The sequence below is a fragment of the Xenopus tropicalis genome, chromosome 3 (genome assembly GCF_000004195.4).
Source record: "Xenopus tropicalis strain Nigerian chromosome 3, UCB_Xtro_10.0, whole genome shotgun sequence".
In the NCBI taxonomy this organism is placed as follows: Eukaryota; Metazoa; Chordata; class Amphibia; order Anura; family Pipidae; genus Xenopus; species Xenopus tropicalis.
The window spans coordinates 10,144,990-10,171,676 of NC_030679.2; the positions used below are offsets into that span (position 1 = coordinate 10,144,990).

Below are 26,687 nucleotides of genomic sequence, written 5' to 3' on the forward strand. Positions count from 1 at the left end.
GTTTATTTCATGGTTAAATGATTCCCTTTTCTCTGTAATAATAAAACAGTACCTGTACTTGATCCCAACTAAGATATAATTACCCCTTATTGGGGGCAGAACAGCCCTATTGGGTTTATTTAATGGTTAAATGATTCCCTTTTCTCTGTAATAATAAAACAGTACCTGTACTTGATCCCAACTAAGATATAATTACCCCTTATTGGGGGCAGAACAGCCCTATTGGGTTTATTTCATGGTTAAATGATTCCCTTTTCTCTGTAATAATAAAACAGTACCTGTACTTGATCCCAACTAAGATATAATTACCCCTTATTGGGGGCAGAACAGTCCTATTGGGTTTATTTAATGGTTAAATGATTTTTTAAGGTAGTTGATCCGAATTAAGGAAAGACTCCTTATCCGGAAAACCCCAGGTCCCAAGCATTCTGGATAACGGGTCCCATACCTGTACCAGAATCCCTTAATGAGGTGACTTTACTCCCCCTCTTTATGGTAGTTGGAGGACCCTAGAAGGCACTTAGCTCAAGGATCAGCTGTAAAGGATTCTGAGAGATGTAGTTGAACCTGTAGCAGGAAGGCAGCAAATTGAAGGAGCGAGGGATAAGGAGACAGTGCCAACATGAAAGGATTGAAGGCAGCCAGGGGATGATTAGTGCGGGCAGGCTAAAGGGGATCAGCGAGGGCATTAGGGATTTGGCAGGGAGGCACAATGCTCAGTTTAGACAAAGCAAAAGGCTTAGGTACAGATTACCCCAGTGGGGCACTCATTGGATTCTAATATAAAGTTGCAGTTCACTGTTCGGGGCTTTACATGCCTGCAAACCTGATGGTAACATCAATGCAACCTGTCATAGAGAGAGAATGGGGCAGATATGCTTTATATATCAGCTTTATATACCTACTGAATTGTGCTTAGTACAGGGGAATCCCTATGTGCCATTGTTTTATGGTATCTCTCTGTACAGGCTATGAGCAAACTTAGGGGGCTGTTCCTGCTGAATTGTGCTTAGTACAGGGGAATCCCTATGTGCCATAGTTTTATGGTATCTCTCTGTACAGGCTATGAGCAAACTTAGGGGGCTATTCCTGCTGAATTGTGCTTAGTACAGGGGAATCCCTATGTGCCATAGTTTTATGGTATCTCTCTGTACAGGCTATGAGCAAACTTAGGGGGCTATTCCTGCTGAATTGTGCTTAGTACAGGGGAATCCCTATGTGCCATAGTTTTATGGTATCTCTCTGTACAGGCTATGAGCAAACTTAGGGGGCTGTTCCTACTGAATTGTGCTTAGTACAGGGGAATCCCTATGTGCCATAGTTTTATGGTATCTCTCTGTACAGGCTATGAGCAAACTTAGGGGGCTGTTCCTACTGAATTGTGCTTAGTACAGGGGAATCCCTATGTGCCATAGTTTTATGGTATCTCTCTGTACAGGCTATGAGCAAACTTAGGGGGCTATTCCTGCTGAATTGTGCTTAGTACAGGGGAATCCCTATGTGCCATAGTTTTATGGTATCTCTCTGTACAGGCTATGAGCAAACTTAGGGGGCTGTTCCTACTGAATTGTGCTTAGTACAGGGGAATCCCTATGTGCCATAGTTTTATGGTATCTCTCTGTACAGGCTATGAGCAAACTTAGGGGGCTGTTCCTGCTGAATTGTGCTTAGTACAGGGGAATCCCTATGTGCCATAGTTTTATGGTATCTCTCTGTACAGGCTATGAGCAAACTTAGGGGGCTGTTCCTGCTGAATTGTGCTTAGTACAGGGGAATCCCTATGTGCCATAGTTTTATGGTATCTCGCTGTACAGGCTATGAGCAAACTTAGGGGGCTGTTCCTACTGAATTGTGCTTAGTACAGGGGAATCCCTATGCTGCCATAGTTTTATGGTATCTCTCTGTACAGGCTATGGGCAAACTTAGGGGGCTGTTCCTGCTGAATTGTGCTTAGTACAGGGGAATCCCTATGTGCCATAGTTTTATGGTATGTCTCTGTACAGGCTATGGGCAAACTTAGGGGGCTGTTCCTGCTGAATTGTGCTTAGTACAGGGGAATCCCTATGTGCCATAGTTTTATGGTATCTCTCTGTACAGGCTATGAGCAAACTTAGGGGGCTGTTCCTGCTGAATTGTGCTTAGTACAGGGGAATCCCTATGCTGCCATAGTTTTATGGGATCTCTCTGTACAGGCTATGAGCAAACTTAGGGGGCTGTTCCTGCTGAATTGTGCTTAGTACAGGGGAATCCCTATGTGCCATAGTTTTATGGTATCTCTCTGTACAGGCTATGGGCAAACTTAGGGGCTGTTCCTGCTGAATTTTGCTTAGTTCAGGGGAATCCCTATGTGCCATAGTTTTATGGTATCTCTCTGTACAGACTATGAGCAAACTTAGGGGGCTGTTCCTGCTGAATTGTGCTTAGTACAGGGGAATCCCTATGCTGCCATAGTTTTATGGGATCTCTCTGTACAGGCTATGAGCAAACTTAGGGGGCTGTTCCTGCTGAATTGTGCTTAGTACAGGGGAATCCCTATGTGCCATAGTTTTATGGTATCTCTCTGTACAGGCTATGGGCAAACTTAGGGGCTGTTCCTGCTGAATTTTGCTTAGTTCAGGGGAATCCCTATGTGCCATAGTTTTATGGTATCTCTCTGTACAGGCTATGAGCAAACTTAGGGGGCTGTTCCTACTGAATTGTGCTTAGTACAGGGGAATCCCTATGTGCCATAGTTTTATGGTATCTCTCTGTACAGGCTATGAGCAAACTTAGGGGGCTGTTCCTGCTGAATTGTGCTTAGTACAGGGGAATCCCTATGTGCCATAGTTTTATGGTATCTCTCTGTACAGGCTATGAGCAAACTTAGGGGGCTGTTCCTGCTGAATTGTGCTTAGTACAAGGGAATCCCTATGTGCCATAGTTTTATGGTATCTCTCTGTACAGGCTATGAGCAAACTTAGGGGGCTGTTCCTGCAGAATTGTACGTGTGGAAACAGCTACTGTATATAACAAAGGGTCTCACTGGCTGAACTGGTCAGGCTTATAGCATACGGGCTCATTTACAGAAACAGAACAAGGTGCAAAATATTGTCATGTTTTTACCCACAATGCAGCATTTCCCCCCAGAATTCCAGCATTAATAGCAAGTGCTGCAACCTGCCTGCATATCAGGATCTAGTTGCTACACCATATTACTATTATATATATATATATATTGCAACTCTTTGGGGGTCATTTACAAACGGGCACAATCCCCCATGTGTTTTGCCCTTTATGCGGCTAGAACTGGCGCTGTATGCAAAAGCCCCTCCCCTCCCCCCAGTGTCAGACTGGGCCTCCGGGGTACAGGGAAATATCCTGGTAGGCCCCGGAGGCCCAGATCCGATCCCCCCCAGGGTGCTCCCACAATCAGGCATCTCCCCCCCCCCGACACGCCGCAGATAAGTTTCTTTTAGGAGGGGGTCGGAGGGTGTTGAGGGCCTCTGTGGGGGGGGGTTGGAAGGCGGCAGGGGCCATTGGGACCCCTGAGGTCATTAATGAGCCTTTATATCTTCAACTCTTATTCAATTTTCCCTTTAGGTAATTTCCATTGTGACACAGATAAACGTGGGACCGAGCCCACGAGCAATGAAATGCACCAAGGCGCTGACCCCCCTCCCATTGTAATCACAGACCCGCTAGTGCTAATGCCTATTATGGGTTAACGATTCTGATCCAGAGCCGGCGGCCGCTGACTCGATGGAAAGGTCATTTGGTTTAACCCGTAACCGTCCGTATTGCGTATTTTGCCCCCCCATCCAGCTAGAAAAAAATGTCATATGTCAGAGAAAGGTTCTGTTGCCATAGCGACAGGGATGTTCTTTACAATGTCATTATTAACATGCTGCTGGGGGGGGAGATTGTTTGGACGCAGTGCGTTCCCACGGAGACACGCGTGTGTGATTAATACCATAATAACTGGGATTTCCACTGCCTGACAGAGCAATCTTCTCTAATTACTGAGGGAGAATCCTACGGAGCGGGGGAAGGTTAATTACTGGGCCACAAGAGCTGACCTTTCTATTAACAGAAAGAGGGAAATACTACGGATATCGCTAATGAAATGCCTCAAGGGCGGCCAGAGGAGGGATGAGAGACAACGAGAGGGATGGAGCTGGGTTAAACAGACTCATGTCTCTCTCTCTTCATTGGTCGGAAATGAATTACATAGCAATGTAGGTATGGGAGATGATCAGGACTCATCTTGGCTGCCATATTTAAAGATGGCGATACTAAATCAGCAGCTTATTGGCTTGTGTATGAGCCCCAAACATCAACCTCCCCAACAGTCACTGACCATGGCTTTGTCAGATATTCAGGAGGTCTATCAGGTCAGGGAAGTGAACCCTCTACTGATGGGTCTGATCAGCAATAGGGGGAGCAACTGGCAAATCCCTGAAGGAAACCAAATATTAGAAAGCTGAAAGCCCTGGGCTGCATAAAGCAGGGTCAGACAGCGCTAGTCTAGATACTAGAGCCTAGCAACAGTGAATCTACCAACTGAATACACGGTCCTACCCAAGGGCAACATGTGATTAGACTCTACTTGCCCAATGACTTTGGTTTAAACTCCTGTACCTCCACACATTCTTTGGTTTCAAATTGTTCCCTTTGGGTCATGTCCCTATTTGCCCAGACTCGCCCCCATCCTTCTTAACCCATGCTCTTTCTTTATGGCAGGATATGCCCAGTTCTACTTGTAGGAACTGTCCTGCAGAAGAACAGGGAAGCTCCTAAGAGAAATATGGAGGGTGGACAAAAAAGGGTAAGGGAAAGGAAGAAAAGGAGAAATGACCAGAAGGGAGAGGAACGGGGAAAAGAAAGAATGTGAAACAGGGAGAGAAAGAGAAACAATTAGGGAGAAAAAAGTCAAACAGAGAGGCATGAAAATAAAAGGGAGAAGATGAGGGAGTAGGATGGAGTAGAAGGAGTAGCAGAGGAAGACAGAAGGGAAGAAAGAGGGGAGAATAGTGGAGAAAGGAGGAAAAGGAAATAAAGAAAAGGGGATAAATTAAGACATGGGGGGGTTGGGGGGGCAACTGGGAATAAGAATACAGAAATGGGTAAAAGCAGGGAAGCATAGAAAGACAGGAAGGCAGAGAAGAAGAGAAGCAGAGACAGCAAGGGAGAAGCGGGAGATGGTGATAACAAGAAGGGAGAAAGGAGGAAAATACAAAAAGGGAGAAAAGGGAAGGAAAGAAGACTGACAAAGAGAGGAGACAGACAGTAAAGGTGCCCATACACGGGCCGATTGTAGCTGCCGATATGGGTCCCTTAGACCGACTCGGCAGCTTATCTGCCCGTGTATGGGGACTACCGACAGGCCTGCCCGACCGATATCTGGCCTGAAATTGGGCAGATATCGATCGGGCAGGTTAGAAAATTCAGTCGGATCAGGGACCGCATCGGCTCGTTGATGCGGTCCCCGAACCGACTGCCCCATTGCCGCCATTATAATTAGATCATTCGGCTCCAGGGCCTACACGCTCCCCGATATCCCCCACCCGTAGGTCTCACCAAGCGAGCGAATCTTAACGTGTGTGGGGACCTTAAGGCACAAAGGGAGAGAAGAGAGAAGAAGAGAAAACAGAGGGAGGAATGGGAGACAGATGGGAGAATATAGAAGAAGAGAAGGCAGAAGGAGAAGGAGGTGAGAGAAAAGAGAGAAGAATAAAAAGAAAGGGAGAAACAGAGAAAGACAGACAAGGAGAAAAGGGGAGAAGTAGGGAAAGAGAGAAGGACTATGGGAGCCGGCAGAGATGCAATAGGAGAAAAGAGGAGGCAAGGAGAGAAAACAGTGTGGGGGTAGAATAAAAGTGAAAAGATACAAAACTAGGGTCAATACGACCAAGGCTGCGGGGGCCTCCCGTCACTAAGCCAATTAGAGGCCCACGTTCCTCCTCTCTGCAAATTCAAGGCACAAATCGCTCAGCCCACTGCAATGTAAATCAGAGCTAAAGACACAGACTGTTGGCTGACAAACATTACTCTGCAGATTATGCTCTGCAAATAGGGAAAAAGCTCCGCTCATTGCAGGTATATACAGCTCTGAGGGTCAGAGATGGGCCCCACAGAGATGCACCTAGCTCTGCAAGGCTGAGAAACAAAGGGCCCCACAGAGATGCACCTAGCTCTGCAAGGCTGAGAAACAAAGGGCCCCACAGAGATGCACCTAGCTCTGCAAGGCTGGGAAACAAAGGGCCCCACAGAGATGCACCTAGCTCTGCAAGGCTGGGAAACAAAGGGCCCCACGGAGATGCACCTAGCTCTGCAAGGCTGGGAAACAAAGGGCCCCACGGAGATGCACCTAGCTCTGCAAGGCTGGGAAACAAAGGGCCCCACGGAGATGCACCTAGCTCTGCAAGGCTGGGAAACAAAGGGCCCCACGGAGATGCACCTAGCTCTGCAAGGCTGAGAAACAAAGGGCCCCACGGAGATGCACCTAGCTCTGCAAGGCTGGGAAACAAAGGGCCCCACAGAGATGCACCAAGCTCTGCAAGGCTGAGAAACAAAGGGCCCCACGGAGATGCACCTAGCTCTGCAAGGCTGAGAAACAAAGGGCCCCACGGAGATGCACCAAGCTCTGCAAGGCTGAGAAACAAAGGGCCCCACAGAGATGCACCTAGCTCTGCAAGGCTGGGAAACAAAGGGCCCCACAGAGATGCACCTAGCTCTGCAAGGCTGAGAAACAAAGGGCCCCACAGAGATGCACCAAGCTCTGCAAGGCTGAGAAACAAAGGGCCCCACGGAGATGCACCTAGCTCTGCAAGGCTGGGAAACAAAGGGCCCCACAGAGATGCACCTAGCTCTGCAAGGCTGAGAAACAAAGGGCCCCACAGAGATGCACCAAGCTCTGCAAGGCTGAGAAACAAAGGGCCCCACGGAGATGCACCTAGCTCTGCAAGGCTGAGAAACAAAGGGCCCCACGGAGATGCACCTAGCTCTGCAAGGCTGGGAAACAAAGGGCCCCACAGAGATGCACCTAGCTCTGCAAGGCTGGGAAACAAAGGGCCCCACGGAGATGCACCTAGCTCTGCAAGGCTGGGAAACAAAGGGCCCCACAGAGATGCACCTAGCTCTGCAAGGCTGGGAAACAAAGGGCCCCACAGAGATGCACCTAGCTCTGCAATATCAAAAGAGGAGATGCTGCTCCTGGGTTCCTCCCTGTGTGAGTGAAGCTGAGGGTTCTACACTGCTACTGCCTTTACTTTTCTTTAAATATTTTTTTATTAGTAGTTCTTCCTGCCTGGGGCAGATACAAGTGCCAAATAGCCAGACAAGTTCCACCAACTAGTTCTTTTCTGCCCTCAGATTCTATGTTTTCATGTTATCCAGTCCCTGTCCAATCACAGAAAGAGGTGGGGATGCTGATAATATCACATCAGATGAGCACTGTCTAAACAACCCCCTGCCTGTCTCTGTGTAGGATACAATACAGACTCCTGCATTAGATTGCTAGCTCCTGTTACAGATGCAGCCTACGGTGCAGTGGCATAATTAGATGTTACTGGGCCCCACAGCATTAGTGAATTGACCCGTTTTACCAAGATATATTGAAGATACATTGAAATTGCCCATTTATTTAGGACCCATCTGGGCCTCCTCTCTCTGGCTAATGAATTCCCCACTCTCTATGATACTGATTAGATCAGAGGATTCTAATGTTGCTCAGGGAGGGCTGCCAGGCCACCGTACCACTGCATGTTAAAGACTAACCCATGCAGTTCCCCCGAGACCCCAGCTGACAGATGAGCTTAAGTCTCTGCCAGAGGCCTGTCTATAGAGGAGTATAATTCATGTGCAAGACCCATGTTTATGAATGAATTTAAGTCCAATGCACCCCAGAGACCCAACCAGGAAAACCCTATGTCTAGATTGTGCAGAGGTATTATTCCTGCCAAAAAAACGGCTATATTGGACAAGCTATGTTGGACACAGAAGAGCAGAAGCCACAAGAGCCATGCAGGTAGCCACAAACGAACCCAGAACCATTGCTAGCCAATGCCTGTTCATATTTGTGCCAGTGTGGTACTCCCCCATCTTTATGGCTGAAATATGGCAATGGTGAAATGCCCAATGTACCAGCAGTAGTGATGGGCGAAATTTTTCGCCAGGCATGGATTCGTGGCGTTTCACCATTAGTGGATTGTTTTGCAAAATGCATGAAAAAATTTGCCGTGGAAAAATTTGCCGCGGGTCCAAAAATTGTCCCAAGAATAGTCGCACGTCCAAATTGTCACAAGAATACTCGCAGGCGTCAAAAGAATAGTCACACGTCCAAATTGTCGCAAGCATAGTCACAAGAATAGATGCAGGCGTCAAAAGAATAGTCACACGTCCAAATTGTCGCAAGAATAGTCGCAGGCATCAAAAGAATTGTCACACGTCCAAATTGTCGCAAGAATAGTCGCAAAAATAGATGCAGGCGTCAAAAGAATAGTCACACGTCCAAATTGTCGCAAGAATAGTCGCAAGAATAGATGCAGGCGTCAAAAGAATAGTCACACGTCTAAATTGTCGCAATAATAGTCGTAAGAATAGTCGCAGGCGTCAAAAGAATAGTCGCACGTCCAAATTGTCGCAAGAATAGTCGCGAGAATAGTCGCAGGCATCAAAAGAATAGTCACACGTCTAAATTGTCGCAATAATAGTCGCAAGAATAGTCGCAGGCGTCAAAAGAATAATCGCACGTCCAAATTGTCGCAAGAATAGTCGCAGGCATCAAAAGAATTGTCACATGTCTAAATTGTCGCAAGAATAGTCGCAGGCGTCAAAAGAATTGTCACATGTCTAAATTGTCGCAAGAATAGTCGCAGGCATCAAAAGAATTGTCACATGTCTAAATTGTCGCAAGAATAGTCGCAGGCGTCAAAAGAATAGTCACACGTCCAAATTCTCGCAAGAATAGTCGCAAGACTAGTCGCAGGCATCAAAAGAATAGTCACACGTCTAAATTGTCGCAATAATAGTCGCAATAATAGTTGCAGGCGTCAAAAGAATAGTCACACGTCCAAATTGTCGCAAGAATAGTTGCAGGCATCAAAAGAATAGTCGCGTGTCCAAATTGTTGCAAGAATAGTCGCAGGCGACAATTTTTTTTTCCGTGCAACATTTTCCCCGCTTCGCGAATTTTTCGCCGTTTCGCGAATCTTTTGAAAGATTTGTGAATTTATTGGCGAAGCAAAACGGGACAGATTCGCTCATCACTAACCTAAGGGGTAGTGGAACTTGCTTCTCTTGCCTTGTACCACAAACAGCACCAAATCCCCCCCCCCCCCAATACCATCACCATAAATAGGTACAACCCTGTGCTTCCCAAAACCCCTGTCCAAAGGGCAAACTCTTCACAAATCCGTAGCACTAAAGGACCTGTTGGTGGGCTCTGGACCTACAGGGTCCCAAAATCCTATAAGCCCTTTCGTATTCCCACCATAGCCCTGTCTGCAACCCATTATATTTAACACCCTAGGAGCCCCAACACTGCAATCCTGAGACCCTTACAGTTTCTATATGAACCCCCCAGAACTCCCTATTCATTCTCCCATAGAACAGACACTAATGCAGACGATAAGGCAAGCAGAGCAGACTCACTGCTTATTAGAGTGTGAAATACTCCCAGATGTCCGTGTTCCTCATTGTATACAAAGCCTACCAAGATAATTGCATTTATTGGAGTGTAAAATGCACATCTACTGTACCACAGTGTCCCGGACACCCAGTAATGTGCAGTATTATTTCACTGTGTTTAAATAAAGCCAATATCAAGGGCCTAGTACCATGTGACCAATAAAACAGATACGGTAACAAATCATAAGGGAGACTGGGACAGTGGGTAGGGGGGTTATTTATTAACTGTAGCTGCAGAATTAGCAATCACAGGAATCCCTCTTGCTGCCCAGTTTTATGACTGCTATGGTTGCTATGTGGTGGTGTTACGTCTCTTGGTAAACAGCAGAATAGGATATATTGATACCCACCTAGAGCTGGCAGTGGGTCTAGAGCATTCCTTGTCACTCAGCACCACAGACCCACTCTCTCTGTAATTCAGCCCCATAGACAGCACTCTATATGAACAGCACTCCCTCTCCCAATCATTCAGCACTATACACAGCACTGGAACTGCTTAGTCATTCAGGACCATGGTCCTCCAGGTCGGTTAAGCAGCTGGCTTCTGCTAGTCAGAACCCAATGTCCTAGTCATTCAGCACCAAGGACAGCACCCAACCTCCCAGTCATTCAGCATCACGGAAACATTTAGCACCATGGACAGCACTCAACGCTCTAGTCATTCAGCACCAAGGACAGCACCCAACACCCTAGTCATTCAGCACCAAGGACAGCACCCAACCTCCCAGTCATTAAGCACCACGGAAAGCATCCAGTCTCCCAAACATTTAGCACCATGGACAGCACCCAACGCCCTAGTCATTCAGCACCAAGGACCCAATCTCCCATTCATTCAGCACCAAAGACAGCACCCAACCTTCCAGTCATTCAGCACCACGGAAAGCATCCAATCTCCCAGACATTTAGTTCCATGGACAGCACCTAATGCCCTTGTCATTCAGAACCAAGGACCCAATCTCCCATTCATTCAGCACCAAAGACAGCACCCAACTTCCCAGTCATTCAGCACCATGGAAAGCATCCAATCTCCCAGACATTTAGCACCATGGACAGCACCCAACGCCCTAGTCATTTAGCACCAAGGACCCCATCTCCCATTCATTCAGCACCAAGGACAGCACCCAACCTCCCAGTCATTTAGCACCAAGGACAGCACCCAACCTCCCAGTCATTCAGCACCACGGAAAGCATCTAATCTCCCATATATTTAGCACTTTGGACAGCCCCCAACGCCCTAGTCATTCAGCACCAAGGACCCCATCTCCCATTCATTCAGCACCAAAGACATCACCCAATCTACCAGTCACTTAGCACCATAGATAGAACTGGATCGATTGCCTCATTTAGAACCATGGCCCTAACCTGCATTTGGTATTTTCCCTCCTTCTGCTCTTAATATTAGAATAGTTGCTATTGCTGCATTACAACCTTTTACTTTTGTTGTGTTCCAAAATATTTGTGCTACATAATTAAGAAATTTCCTTTTGCACTCGTTTTGCTGTATTTTAAAGTCAAAGTTAAACACCCACTGTGGTCAAACATTAATTAGTGCAAGAGCTGGCTGTTATGCCCCTGCCACAAGTAAATGAGCACTAGGGGGGCTATTGCCATAGACACAGACCCCACTTAATTGCACTATATTTCCCCATTAATGAGTTTCTTATAGAAGAGGTGAATATGTGCCGTGTAAGCACTAAAACTGTGTGGCTAAGTGTCTTTTTAAAGACGGAACTGCAACTCGAGCTATAAATTCTGCCGTGACTCATGCTGGATTGTGGGTATAATTAGGTTGAGAGGTTCATGTTACAATTACATTTCAGTATGATGTAGGTAGTGGTGCCCTCAAACAACACGTAATAGGAACTCAGCTCTCCGAGAAAGTGCATTTTATTGCCAAGAGGAGCAGGTTTCCGTATGACCCTATAAAACAACTTACAGTTCCAGTTTAGGTTGGTTGTCCCCATATTGTAGGGATAGCTCCCTGGGGGCTCAGGCTGAATGCTGGTATGGGGGGATGCCTAATTCATGTCCTGCAGTCCCAGGGGGAGATTTGGGGGCTGCCATAGATATCCTTGAGACCATGGGCTGAATGACTGATACACGGCTAGCTGCTCATAACTGCAAACTCCTTATGAGTTTCAGGGGGTCCTGACCACTGGTTGGACCTCCATGGGGGCTTGAAAAGCATGACGACCTCTGGTTTAGAGTTGCACACAGGTCCAAGAGGTACTTGCACCCGAGGCAAGGGCACCTTACCCCTCCCTGCCAATACCACAACCCACCCCTAGTTGCCACAAACCCCACCTAACCTACTCACCCCCCACTTATCATATCTCCTTACAAACTGCTTGACAAACACCACCCCGCCATATTCCCCTTCCTCTCCACCCCAACCCGGCAGCTATTGCCCCAAGCTTGCAATACAGGCAGTTAGAAAGGCAGCATAGGTTCCTAGCACCCCTCCCCAGTTGTACCCTAAGAACATGCCCCTGCTGCCTACCCTTGTTCTGTCCCTGTAGGAGATACTTGAAAAAATCCACTTCCGGTGCATCAATAAATATTAGTCACTATCTGCACCTTCATATCAAAGGAGAAGGAAAGGTAAAAACCTCAGGAAGCTTTATCAGATATACAGCCATAAGCACTTACAGAAACGCTGCAAAAGAGTCCTCTATCAAAACATTTGTTGTCTGTTTGTTTTCCTGTGCCAGAGACATGCAGCTCTCTCCTGCTCCCCCCTCCCTCAGCAATGCTAAGAACTCCCCCTTAGGAATGTGCGATCTGAGCCAATCAGCAGGAAGCTGACTCATAGGGGCCGATTTACTAATCCACGAACGGATCGAAAGTGTCCGAATGCGTTTTTTTCGTAATGATCGGTATTTTGCGATTTTTTCGTCGCCGTCGTGACTTTTTTCGTAGCCGTAGCGACTTGCACGCATTGTCGCGACTTTTTCGTAGCCGTCGCAAAAAAATCGGAAAGGTTTGCCCGCCGTCGTAAGTCGCAAGTCGTAACGGCTACGAAAAAGTCACGGCAATTCACAAAAAAGTCGCGACGGCGACGAAAAAATTGCCAAAAATACGAAAAAAGCGCAAAATGTTCGTTTCCAATCCGATTTTTTCCCATTCGGGATTCGGATTCGTGGATTAGTAAATCAGCCCCATAGTCTTACTAATTGAGCATGTACAGGGGTCTCGGTGCAGGAGCGAGGCATTATGGGAACTTTCTTTACACAGCTCAGTGTTTTTTTTCCTATGAGGCTTCTGATCATCTGAACAGGAGAAATATGGGGAGACTTCAGGGCACTATTGAGAGAACTGAAGGTATGCCTGCAGCTTGGGATTAACTCTTTATTACCCATGATCGTCGTTTGGGCTGAACATGCCACATTGAATCACCAACCCATAATTCAACTCACATGAATAGAGAAACCCCCAGGGCAGAAGAAGAATGTAACATTCACAGGGCCGTTTAACGCGCACCCAAGGGACTATATTATGCACTCGCTATATCCGCCGTACAGCGCGAGGCAGAAAAGCCCCCGTTCAAAGCAATGTATAACGCAGGTTAAGTGAGGCATGACGCGCCCTACTGTAATCCATTTTTGGCAGCGGCGGATTTACAGCGAGCTGCATTATTTATAGCAGCGCCGGGAGCTGAGCCCGGGGAACTTTAATAGCTATGGATCTTCCTTTCTATGGGAATCAATAAATAACGGCAATCCCACCGCCAGGAAAAATAAGCCGGACCCCCATCGACGGGCAGTTTACGTCAAGGGCCCTTGTCTTAATGCCGACAATCACTCCAGTAGGGCCCATTTAGCAGCTTGTAATTCCCAGGCAGCCAGTATAGGTTTCATGGCATATAATCAAGTTATCAGGGGGATCGTAGGGACTTAATGCCCATTGCAGCGCCAAGGTGCAATCGAGAGATAAGGGAATCCTCAACCGTCATACAGTTTGCATTAAATAGGATTATACAATATTGATCTGGTCTCTTGTAACCAGGGCATCCACAATCCCCCATCTCAATTAAACCTTTAGTATGACATGCATTTCCCGAGTCAATTTGCAATTGGTCTTCAGTTGCTTCATCTTTTTGCTCAGCAGTTATCCAGTTTTGACTGTCAGCAGCTCTCCGGTTGCTAGGGTCCAATTTACCATAGAAACCAGACAGTGGTTTGACTGAGAGACTGACAGGAGACTAGGGAGAGGTCTGAATGGCCGCTTTCAAGGACAGAAAATTAAGGAGAATAATTTAAAAAGTATAAAAAATGAAGACCATTTTTTAATTGTTTAATTTAATTTAATACAGGTATGGGACCTGTTTTAATGAATGCTCGGGACCTAGGGTTTTCCAGATAAGGGATCTTTCCGTAATTTGGATCTCCATAACTTAAGTCTGCTAAAAATCATTTAAATATTGAATAAACCCAATAGGGCTGTTCTGCCCCCAATAAGGGGTAATTATATCTTAGTTGGGATCAAGTACAGGTACTGTTTTATTATTACAGAGAAAAGGGGATCATTTAACCATGAAATAAACCCAATAGGGCTGTTCTGCCCCCAATAAGGGGTAATTATATCTTAGTTGGGATCAAGTACAGGTACTGTTTTATTATTACAGAGAAAAGGGAATCATTTAACCATGAAATAAACCCAATAGGGCTGTTCTGCCCCCAATAAGGGGTAATTATATCTTAGTTGGGATCAAGTACAGGTACTGTTTTATTATTACAGAGAAAAGGGAATCATTTAACCATGAAATAAACCCAATAGGGCTGTTCTGCCCCAATAAGGGGTAATTATATCTTAGTTGGGATCAAGTACAGGTACTGTTTTATTATTACAGAGAAAAGGGGATCATTTAACCATGAAATAAACCCAATAGGGCTGTTCTGCCCCCAATAAGGGGTAATTATATCTTAGTTGGGATCAAGTACAGGTACTGTTTTATTATTACAGAGAAAAGGGAATCATTTAACCATGAAATAAACCCAATAGGGCTGTTCTGCCCCAATAAGGGGTAATTATATCTTAGTTGGGATCAAGTACAGGTACTGTTTTATTATTACAGAGAAAAGGGAATCATTTAACCATGAAATAAACCCAATAGGGCTGTTCTGCCCCCAATAAGGGGTAATTATATCTTAGTTGGGATCAAGTACAGGTACTGTTTTATTATTACAGAGAAAAAGGAAATCATTTTTAATAATATGAATTATTTGATTAAAATGGAGTCTATGGGAGAGGGCCTTTCAGGATAATGGGCTTCCGGATAAGGGGTCCGATACCTGTACTTCCCAATATAAATACATTAGTCTGTCTAACTGTCTCTAAAATTAGAATTATTTTCTTATAATGGAGTCTATGGAAGATGACTTTCCCATAAGGTTGTTAGATAATGGGTTTCCAGATAATGGATCCCATACCTGTACATGTCTGTATGTGCCCATACATAGTATGTATATATATATATACGCTGGCCTCCTGTAAGCCTTGAACATTCCATTGCCGGGCTGATTCCACCCTATTTCTCGCTTCTACCATAAATAGACCATAAGAATTGCGCAGAAGGAGCTTGGAGCCGAGGGATATTGATTCCCCTACGCAGAGCGAGACAGGGAAACAAGAATATTATCTAGATGCTTTTTCTCTACTCATCCTTTCTTTCGCTCCAATTAACTCCATCGCCCACCGGCCTGACACCCGTATCTGTGCCCACACATTAAAGGGAGAGGCCACGAAACGAAACAATTACGTGGGTTTGAGTCTCTAAGTGCCTTCTGCACGTGGAACCAGAAAATGCTGAGAGGCACGGGGTGAGCTGGGAATTTAAACTATTAAAATACAATGAGACACGTGCATTATATTGACGGAGATGGAATATTCCATAGTGTATCCTTTTACATAGTACAGGTATGGGATCCCTTATCCGAAAACCCATTATCCGTCTCCCATACTCCATTATAAGCAAATAATTCTAATTTTTAAAAACGATTTCCTTTTTCTCTGTAATAATAAAACAGTACCTTGTACTTGATCCCAACTAAGATATAATTACCCCTTATTGGGGGCAGAACAGCCCTATTGGGTTTATTTCATGGTTAAATGATTCCCTTTTCTCTGTAATAATAAAACAGTACCTGTACTTGATCCCAACTAAGATATAATTACCCCTTATTGGGGGCAGAACAGCCCTATTGGGTTTATTTAATGGTTAAATGATTCCCTTTTCTCTGTAATAATAAAACAGTACCTGTACTTGATCCCAACTAAGATATAATTACCCCTTATTGGGGGCAGAACAGCCCTATTGGGTTTATTTAATGGTTAAATGATTCCCTTTTCTCTGTAATAATAAAACAGTACCTGTACTTGATCCCAACTAAGATATAATTACCCCTTATTGGGGGCAGAACAATCCTATTGGGTTTATTTAATGTTTAAATGATTTTTAGTAGACTCAAGTTATGGAGATCCAAATTAGGGAAAGATCCCTTATCCGGAAAACCCCTGGTCCTGAGCATTCTGGATAACAGGTTCCATACCTGTAATAAGTGGAAAACAACTGTGAAAAGGGGCCCAACCAATGAGATTGCCTCATGTCACTTCCAGCCGTTGCCGCAATGGAGCGTTATACTTGATTAGTGTAATAGCGTTATTATTATCAACAGATTAATTTGGTTCAGTTTACTGCACAAATTTGGCTGGATCCAACGCATTCAGCAGAACTGGATCTGAAACCTTTATGCTGTGTGACAAGCCCTGTGGCACAGAAAACTGGAGATTTGTTGATTGGACTAAAATTGTATGTGCATGCTAGCTTGATAGGAGCCAACATTGGAAAACGTTGGTTATGCTATGCGGCTACCATTTTGCATGACAGCTGGCTTTTGCTATAGCCGCTGGTCCTTGTTCTAGCCTTTGGCTTGTGGGGTTACTGGCTGTTGTTGTGGCCCTTCACTCAAATAGCCGTTGGCCCTTGTTATGGTCTTTGGCTAGTGTGGCCGTTGGCCCTTGTTATGGTCTTTGGCTAGTGTGGCCGTTGGCCCTTGTTATGGCTTTGGCTAGTGTGGCCGTTGGCCCTTGTTATGGCTTTGGCTAGTGTGGCCGTTGGCCCTTGTTATGGCTTTGGCTGGTGTGGCCGTTGGCCCTTGTTATGGCTTTGGCTAGTGTGGCCGTTGGCCCTTGTTATGGCTTTGGCTAGTGTGGCCGTTGGCCCTTGTTATGGCTTTGGCTAGTGTGGCCGTTGGCCCTTGTTATGGCTTTGGCTGGTGTGGCCGTTGGCCCTTGTTATGGCTTTGGCTGGTGTGGCCGTTGGCCCTTGTTATGGCTTTGGCTGGTGTGGCCGTTGGCCCTTGTTATGGCTTTGGCTGGTGTGGCCGTTGGCCCTTGTTATGGCTTTGGCTAGTGTGGCCGTTGGCCCTTGTTATGGCTTTGGCTGGTGTGGCCGTTGGCCCTTGTTATGGCTTTGGCTAGTGTGGCCGTTGGCCCTTGTTATGGCTTTGGCTAGTGTGGCCGTTGGCCCTTGTTATGGCTTTGGCTGGTGTGGCCGTTGGCCCTTGTTATGGCTTTGGCTGGTGTGGCCGTTGGCCCTCGTTATGGCTTTGGCTAGTGTGGCCGTTGGCCCTCGTTATGGCTTTGGCTAGTGTGGCCGTTGGCCCTTGTTATGGCTTTGGCTGGTGTGGCCGTTGGCCCTCGTTATGGCTTTGGCTAGTGTGGCCGTTGGCCCTCGTTATGGCTTTGGCTAGTGTGGCCGTTGGCCCTTGTTATGGCTTTGGCTGGTGTGGCCGTTGGCCCTTGTTATGGCTTTGGCTGGTGTGGCCGTTGGCCCTCGTTATGGCTTTGGCTAGTGTGGCCGTTGGCCCTTATTATGGCTTTGGCTGCAGGTGTTTTGTGTGCTCACTGGTGTGACTACTGGCATTTCGCTTATGGCCCTTGACGCAGGTGGCTGCTGGCCTTGGCTACGGCCCTTGGTGCAGCAGCCCACTGGTCGAGGCAGTAGCCCTTGGCACATGTTGCTGCTGGTCTTATTCCATGATGCATGTGACTGTTGGCCTTTGCTGTGGCCCTTGGCACATGTGGCTGCCAGTTTTTTGGGGGGTCCTTGGCACGTGTGGCTGTCAGCCATTGAGGTGGTCCTTGGGGTATATGGCTAGCAGGACTGTTGGTTTGGTTTCTATGACCTTGCTTCAGTCTTGGGTGCTTGTTTGGATCTTGTGTGCCATGGCTTACTAGCAATGCTTGGTGTTTGCAGACTCAATAACTGACTAGTGCAGGGGTCCCAAACCTTTTTAGCGCCAAGGACCGGTATCAAGGTAAAAAAAAATTCCAAGGACCGGGGAAGGGGGGTTAGGTTGCGCAAATTTCAGGTGCGCTATACACGTGATGCGTTTATTTGTGCCTTTATGTGCGCGTTGCACTAATTATCGCCTTTGCGTGCACGCTTTTTGTTCGCCACGGGACCTGATGCGGCCCTGTGCCAAGTAGGTATCCCTACAACCCCCCAAAAACCCTTTGTATACAGTAACCCCCCCTCTCAAGCTCTCCCCCCCCCCAATGCCCCATATAACACCCTGCCTGGCTCCTCTCATTGCCTGATTAGAATACCTATCTATAGCTGCTCCTGGGCACCGGATGTCACGCTCAGGCCTGCCTCGTGGCTTAATAAGCCATCACTTCATAGAACAGACAGCGCAGGGGATGGGTGATCCATTCCCCTTACATTCCCCTTCTATACAAGCTACTTCTGGATCAATTAAGGGCAATCCCAGCAAGGTGCTGCATCCCCCTGCCCCCAGTAAATAAACCCCGAGTTCTGCAGAACAATGTGCTGCAATGCAGAGTGACGGTAATTCTGCAGATTAGAGTGCAGCGCAATGTGCACGGGGTTCAGCAGCCATTCAATGTGCAGCTCATTTTCTGCAGAGCTTACGTCCAATTACCTCTCTGTCCTGCACGGAAAGAATCTCCTGATTTTCCCAGAATCCCCATCGCATCCAGATTCTCCGCATGTAGGTCTGCGCCAGGGAGGGGGGGGGGGGGGATTGCCATAAGTGAGCCTGGTGCTGCGGTGCAAAGACATGGGCAAGCAACCACGCAGAACCTGGCAATATATGAGCTGGAAAGCCAGCACAGAAAGGGTTAAAAGGAAGCAGAACAGAAGCCGGGGAGCAATGCACGGCAGGAAGGTATTGCTGCAGAACCCGGCAATGTACGAGCTGAAGCACCAGCACAGAAAGGGTTAAAAGGAGGCAGAACAGAATCCTGGGAACAACGCACGGCAGGAAAGCACTAGCAACAAAATGCTGAGCAATAAGCAGCTTCTGTGCCTGTTATACCCAGCCGGGGGGCCATACACACCCACAGGCACCGGGTTTACAATGTTTGGGATGATCCGTATAAATATAACAATATACATCCAAACCAGGGACACCCTCAAGGTGCTGTTCCACAACCCCCCAACGGCTGGAAGGTGTCAGCATTGGGCCTAAGTAGGGATTAGGGGAATGTGGGACCCCCGTGCCCAACACTGGTCTAATACAGAGATCGTGGGTGATGGGGGTGCACGATTTGGCACAGGTTCTGCTAAATGCCCTCTGTCTGCAGGCAGGGCTGCCATCACAAAAGACGGGGCCCCTCACAACAAAATTTTCTGGGCCCCCCTCCTCCCACACCCTGCCCCCAATGGCCTCTCCCCCAGTGACCCCTCCAATCAGTACAAAGGACGCAGACATTGGTAGTCCGGGACTGCCTAAAACATTGGTAGTCAGGGACCCCCTAAAACATTGGTAGTCAGGGACCCCCTAAAACATTGGTAGCCAGCATCCCCCCTGCATCCTCCAGCTCCCCCCCAGCATCCTAACCTCCCCCCCAGTATCCTCCAACTCCCCCTACATCCTCCAGCTCCCCCCCAGCATCCTCCAGCTCCCCCTACATCCTCCAGCTCCCCCCAGCATCCTCCAGCTCCCCCCCAGCATCCTCCAGCTCCCCTCAGCATCCTCCAGCTCCCCCCCAGCATCCTCCAGCTCCCCCTACATCCTCCAGCTACCCCCAGCATCCTCCAGCTCCCCCCCAGCATCCTCCAGCTACCCCTACATCCTCCAGCTCCCCCTACATCCTCCAGCTCCCACCTCCCAAGCATCGCTGTGCCCCCCTGATGGCGGCCCTGTCTGTAGGCCTACTCCCTGCTGGTTATGCGAGGTTATCTCCTGTACCTGTGGGATATAGTGGGTACAGTAAAGCAATGGTGCCAGGGGAAAGGGTCTATAACTGTGGAGGTTTCTGAATAAGCATACCTTTTGTGTAAAGGGTTAATTTAAATGGACAGTTCACCTTTCAGCTCCTATCAGGATGTAGAATACGAAAATCTAAGAAAACATGCAATTGGACTTTGTTTTATTTTTATGGGTTCCTGACTTAAGTTTTTTTTTACCCTGCATCTCTCCAGTCTAATATTCCTTCGTGGTTGCTAGGGTCCCACTTACTCAGGCAACCAGGCACTGGTATGGAAATCAGACTGGGAAATGAATGAGGTGAGGGTCTCTATAGAAAGAAGAGGCATAAAAAGTAACAACAATAAAAATGTAGCCTAAAAATCAGTTTTTCTGGTGGCTGGGGTAAGAAATGCAAGATGGGAAAAAAGCTAATTAAAATTAATTTAAAGTAGTACTTCCCCTTTAAAGAATGCAAAAGTGTTATGGTCACATGCCTCTAATTGGGTTTGCATGGCGATGACTCCCTCCCTTGCAGACATTACACAATTGTATCTACACCGCTGTTGAACTACAACTCCCAGAATCCCCTGTCAGGCTTCGGGTACACACAGAGAAGATTTTGCCTGTCGAGGAAGGGCAAATAGGTTTAAATACCCTGCCCAATGGTGCGGGTCAGTGAATAATGATATATATATATAATATGATTTTCTTTCAATGTGACCCCATCTGCAGTAAATGCCCCCCGGGGGGGTACAGGGGCAGGTCAGACACTGACTGACAGCTCTCTGATGTGTGACCGGAAAGCGAATACCCCCGGAGCAACCGTCCAATGAAGAACGGCCAATCATTAACCCTTCAACTGCTCTAGCACAACAGAAAAATTCACTTCTCCATTGCCCCGACTGTCAAATGCTGGAAACCATTGCATCCATGGGGGGTCGGGGACCCATAGATACCACACCATAGGTAATTACCCCCCATAATATAGCCCCTCTATTCCTATATAATAGCAATAAGTACTACATCCAGGTTCCAAGCATTAATAGCTATACATACATGGGTATTAACCCCTAGGTGGCCATGAAGAAATTGGGAGAACCAACACAATCCCAAGATCCCCTCTGGTTCTGAATCACAGGTATAAAGATGGGTCCCTGACCAACTGCAGAACCCCAAGTCAGCACTTTTGGGGCTCCTGCAATCCCTCAGCATTCCCATGTAGGCCTATGGTTGTAGAACAGCATATGGTCTCAGGTTACCCTTGCTGGCCCTTCATCTCCCCTTGGCAGTGTCGGAACGGCCCACCAGGATAACTCCCGGGGGGGCCAGGTGTCAGTGGGCCCTCCTGCTTCTAACTATTTAGCCTATTTCATGGCCATTCCCTATTTCTGTATGGGAACAAGGAAGCTTGATAGATGGAAGAATAGAGTATAGTAAGTAGAGAAAAGAGACTAGGATGATGGAGCTTTATGGAGGAGAGCAGGGTTGGAGTGGGGGGTGCAGGGACCACAGGGGCCCTGCAGGTGCCCCCGGCCGGACACGTCCCCCAGTCGTCCCCCCCGCAGGGCTGAGCCTCCCTTACCCCCCCCCCCCCACCCTACAGGGTCCCCCACCTCCCCTGAGCACACAGAAGTTTTAGGAGGAATGGTCGGCCGGGGGAGCGCTGGGAAGGGTCAGGTTTGTGCCCACTATGGCTAGGGCCCACCAGGATTTTTCCTGGTGTCCCGGCGGCCCAGTCCGACCCTGGAGGAGAGGAAGAACTAAGGTTTCAGAGTGGGCCCATGGTCCAGGGTTTTCTGGTGGCCCCCTGCCCCTTGGCCACAGCATCAGGTACCAGCTTGCCCAGCAGAAGCCCTGTTCAACAACAGAAATCCTACATTGCCAACCTGAGGCTGGGTCTGATAGCCAACTGGACCCAAGCTTGAGACCTAGCCCATGTATGAAAAAGCCCCACGACCCCTCTTGTGACTAAACTCAGAACCATGTCCGTTTTCAGCATAACCTTCATCACAAGCAATGGCTAAACATCAGGTGGGGCAGAAGACCCTCTAGATCAGTGGTTCTCAACCTGTGGGTCGGGCCCCTTTGGGGGTCCAACAACCCTTTCACAGGGGTCGCCTAAGACCATGGGAAAACACATATTTCCAATGGTCTTAGGAATAATTTTATGGTTGGGGGTCACCACAACACGAGGAACTGTATTAAAGAGTCACGGTATTAGGAAGGTTGGGAACCACTGGTCTAGAAGATCTCTTGATACTATGTCCCTTGCCAGGTTGTGTGTGGTCCTAAAAGAACCTCTCTATATATATAATGTCCAATACAAGCAATCAGTACAAATGAGGCTGTGTGTAATTCCTGCAGTGCCTCTAGATACTCTGCCTCTCCAACAAGGAGGAAATCTGAGGCAGGAACCCCCGGTGGCTACAATCAGAGAGAAACCTGAGGCTAAATGACTTTCCCGCCCCAAGAGAACATGATTGCCACAAGCACAGAGCAACCCTGAGACAAAATGACTAACGAGCAAATGCCTAGCTAAACCAAAGGTTGTGTTATTCTCAACAAAGACCCCCTAAATTAGTAGTGGGCCAAATACAGAGGAAATCGAAAGACAGACAGTTATGCAGAAGCCCTTAGGGTGAAGACACACGGAGCTACTAGTAGCAGCTACTTGCCGTGGCTACTAAAATAGACAATGCTAATCATTTACTGATAACTGTCTCTACGTGTGTTTTAGCAGAGGCAATTCTCAGTATTGTCTATGGCAGGGGATTTTCTGGTGTTTAGTAGCCGTGACAAGTAGCTGCTACTAGTAGCCCAGTGTGTCTTCGCCCTAAAGCTCCACTTGGTTTTAGCAGAAGCCTAGTTCCTGCTTAGAGATAACACTGAGTTAGCCAGAACCTGGGCTCCTCTCCAGCAGAACCCCTAGATATCTGTTTGGTGTTGATCAATAATTAATCCTAAATCTGGGTCACTCTCCATCAGAACCTCTAGATTACTGATTGTGATCATCACTGAGTAAGCCCAAGTAGAGATCGTTTCAGCAGAACCCCTAAATCCCTGTAGATGAAGAGTACAACTTTAGGATCTTGTCTAGCAGAACTAGATTCCTGGGTCTCCAGCAGAACCACTAGATATGTGTTTGGTGTTGATCAATAATGAAACCTAAGTCTGGGTCACTCTCCAGCAGAACCCCTAGAGTAAGCCCAAATCGAGATGGTTTCAGCAGAACCCCTTAATCCCTGTAGATGAAGAGTACAACTTAAGGATATTGTCTAGCAGAACTAGATTCCTGGGCCTCCAGCAGAACCCCTAGGTATGTGTGAACCCCTAAATCCCTGTAGATGAAGAGTACAACTTTAGGATCTTGTCTAGCAGAACTAGATTCCTGGGTCTCCAGCAGAACCCCTAGGTATGTGTGAACTCCTAAATCCCTGTAGATGAAGAGTACAACTTTAGGATCTTGTCTAGCAGAACTAGATACCTGGGTCTCCAGCAGAACCCCTAGATATGTGTTTGGTGTTGATCAATAATGAAACCTAAGTCTGGGTCACTCTCCAGCAGAACCCCTAGAGTAAGCCCAAGTCGAGATGGTTTTAGCATGGTTTCCCCTAAATCCCTGTAGATGAAGAGTACAACTTTAGGATCTTGTCTAGCAGAACTAGATTCCTGGGTCACTCTCCAGCACAACCCCTAGATTACTGATTGTGATCAACACTGAGTAAGCCAAAGTCAAGATGGTTTCAGCAGAACCCCTAAATCCCTGTAGATGTAGAATACAACTTTAGGATATTGTCTAGCAGAACTAGATTCCTGGGTCTCCAGCAGAACCCCTAAATCCCTGTAGATGAAGAGTACAACTTTAGGATATTGTCTAGCAGAACTAGATTCCTGGGTCTCCAGCAGAACCCCTAAATCCCTGTAGATGTAGAATACAACTTTAGGATCTTGACTAGCAGAACTAGATCCCTGGGTCACTCTCCAGCAGAACCCCTAGATATGTGTGAACCCCTAAATCCCTGTAGATGAAGAGTACAACTTTAGGATATTGTCTAGCAGAACTAGATTCCTGGGTCTCCAGCAGAACCCCTAGGTATGTGTGAACCCCTAAATCCCTGTAGATGAAGAATACAAGTTTAGGATATTGTCTAGCAGAACTAGGTTCCTGGATCTCCAGCAGAACCCCTAGGTATGTGTGAACCCCTAAATCCCTGTAGATGAAGAGTACAACTTTAGGATCTTGTCTAGCAGAACTAGATTCCTGGGTCTCCAGCAGAACCCCTAGATATGTGTTTGGTGTTGATCAATAATGAAACCTAAGTCTGGGTCACTCTCCAGCAGAACCCCTAGAGTAAGCCCAAGTCGAGATGGTTTTAGCATGGTTTCCCCTAAATCCCTGTAGATGAAGAGTACAACTTTAGGATCTTGTCTAGCAGAACTAGATTCCTGGGTCACTCTCCAGCAGAACCCCTAGATTACTGATTGTGATCAACACTGAGTAAGCCAAAGTCAAGATGGTTTCAGCAGAACCCCTAAATCCCTGTAGATGTAGAATACAACTTTAGGATATTGTCTAGCAGAACTAGATTCCTGGGTCTCCAGCAGAACCCCTAAATCCCTGTAGATGAAGAGTACAACTTTAGGATATTGTCTAGCAGAACTAGATTCCTGGGTCTCCAGCAGAACCCCTAAATCCCTGTAGATGTAGAATACAAGTTTAGGATATTGTCTAGCAGAACTAGGTTCCTGGATCTCCAGCAGAACCCCTAGGTATGTGTGAACCCCTAAATCCCTGTAGATGAAGAGTACAACTTTAGGATCTTGTCTAGCAGAACTAGATTCCTGGGTCTCCAGCAGAACCCCTAGATATGTGTTTGGTGTTGATCAATAATGAAACCTAAGTCTGGGTCACTCTCCAGCAGAACCCCTAGAGTAAGCCCAAGTCGAGATGGTTTTAGCATGGTTTCCCCTAAATCCCTGTAGATGAAGAGTACAACTTTAGGATCTTGTCTAGCAGAACTAGATTCCTGGGTCACTCTCCAGCAGAACCCCTAGATTACTGATTGTGATCAACACTGAGTAAGCCAAAGTCAAGATGGTTTCAGCAGAACCCCTAAATCCCTGTAGATGAAGAGTACAACTTTAGGATATTGTCTAGCAGAACTAGGTTCCTGGATCTCCAACAGAACCCCTAAATCCCTGTAGATGAAGAGTACAACTTTAGGATATTGTCTAGCAGAACTAGGTTCCTGGATCTCCAACAGAACCCCTAAATCCCTGTAGATGAAGAGTACAACTTTAGGATATTGTCTAGCAGAACTAGATTCCTGGGTCTCCAGCAGAACCCCTAAATCCCTGTAGATGTAGAATACAAGTTTAGGATATTGTCTAGCAGAACTAGGTTCCTGGATCTCCAGCAGAACCCCTAGGTATGTGTGAACCCCTAAATCCCTGTAGATGAAGAGTACAACTTTAGGATCTTGTCTAGCAGAACTAGATTCCTGGGTCTCCAGCAGAACCCCTAGATAAGTGTTTGGTGTTGATCAATAATGAAACCTAAGTCTGGGTCACTTTCCAGCAGAACCCCTAGATTACTGATTATGATGATTGTGATAGCAGAACTAGATTCCTGGGTCACTTTCCAGCAACAGACTGGTGATAAACCCTGACTAATATCTCCCAGAGATGCCCCCCAATAAATGCCCCCCCTATAGGCAAGTGTCCCGGGGTGGCCCAGGTTCGGTAAAGGCGGGGGGGCCGTTACTTACTCCGCATTCCTGCCCAGGATGGCCTTACACAGGGCCGGGGGCTTGTGCTGATGGATCTGCGGGGAGCTCCGGGCGGCACAGCTGGGCACAGGCTCCGGCTCCTCCGGCTGGGGGGCCGCTGCGGGAAGCTGATGCTGATGCTGGTTTTGCGCCTCTGTTTGCGCACTGCTTTCCGCCGGTACCTGGTTCTGGTTCTGCCCGCTGGGCACGGCCGGTCCGGCATTGTGGGTTTCCCCTGAGCTCTGGGTTTGTTCCTGGGGCAGCTGATGCCCCCGAAGGTTCCGGTTCTCACTGCCGATCTGATCCAGTCGCCTCTCCAGCTCGTCTATGCGCTGCCGCTGGGTGTGGATGAGGCTCTGCTGGTTCTGTACGATGGTGGTGAGTTCCCGCAGGTACAGAACCGCCCGAACCGGGTTCTCCAGCAGATTCTCCATCCCGGGTCTCTCACTCACTGACTGGGGCTGCCTGACAGGAGCGGAGAAGGCTTGGGGGGGCGGGCTTTAGCGCACAAGCAGGGGGTCTTATATAATAGGGGGGAAGGGATTCCTCCGCTCTGTATCGCGGGTAGGGATGTCAGCGGGGAGGGCTGGATCCCAATAAAGCCGGTGCCTGATTGGTCAGGATTCCATGCCGCTATCTTTTTTTTTTTTTTAATTTTTTTTATTATATTTTGCATCACTGAGTAATGGAAACGTTCATAGTGTCGGACCTTTTTTATTTATTCTTTTTTAATTCTATTTATTTTTTCCCTGATAAGCTTCCCCGTCTCTATACATTGTCCCTGTGGCAACAGGACCGACCTCCCAGCCAATCCTTGCTTTCACAGGACTAAAGGTCCCCATACACTTGCGATTGTAGCAGCCAATATCGGTCCCTAGGACCAGCTTATTGGGCTGTTTATAGGCACTAAAGGTCCCCATACACGTTAGGATTCGCTCTTGGGGAGATTGCCAAGTGAGCAGACCTTCACCCGATATACCCACCTACGGGTGGGCGAAATCAGGGAGCGTGTAGGCTAATTCAGTCATTTGGCCCT

General features: G+C 47.4%; 1 protein-coding gene across 8 annotated transcripts in view; it reads right to left on the minus strand.

Annotated features, from left to right (window-relative positions):
* The window catches only part of iqsec3 (IQ motif and Sec7 domain 3), a 74,498-nt gene extending 48,315 nt beyond the window's left edge, over positions 1-26,183 (minus strand). For 4 of the 8 annotated variants that reach the window (XM_004912477.4, XM_004912476.4, XM_004912478.4 and 1 more), the window contains exon 1: positions 25,652-26,183. In XM_004912477.4, the coding sequence (XP_004912534.1) occupies positions 25,652-26,085 (434 nt within the window). In that variant the 5' untranslated portion in view covers positions 26,086-26,183. The remainder of the gene's footprint in view (positions 1-25,651) is intronic. The other 4 variants (XM_031898647.1, XM_002941896.5, XM_031898648.1 and 1 more) reach the window with 2 other exon arrangements.
* Positions 26,184-26,687: the final 504 nt, after the last annotated feature.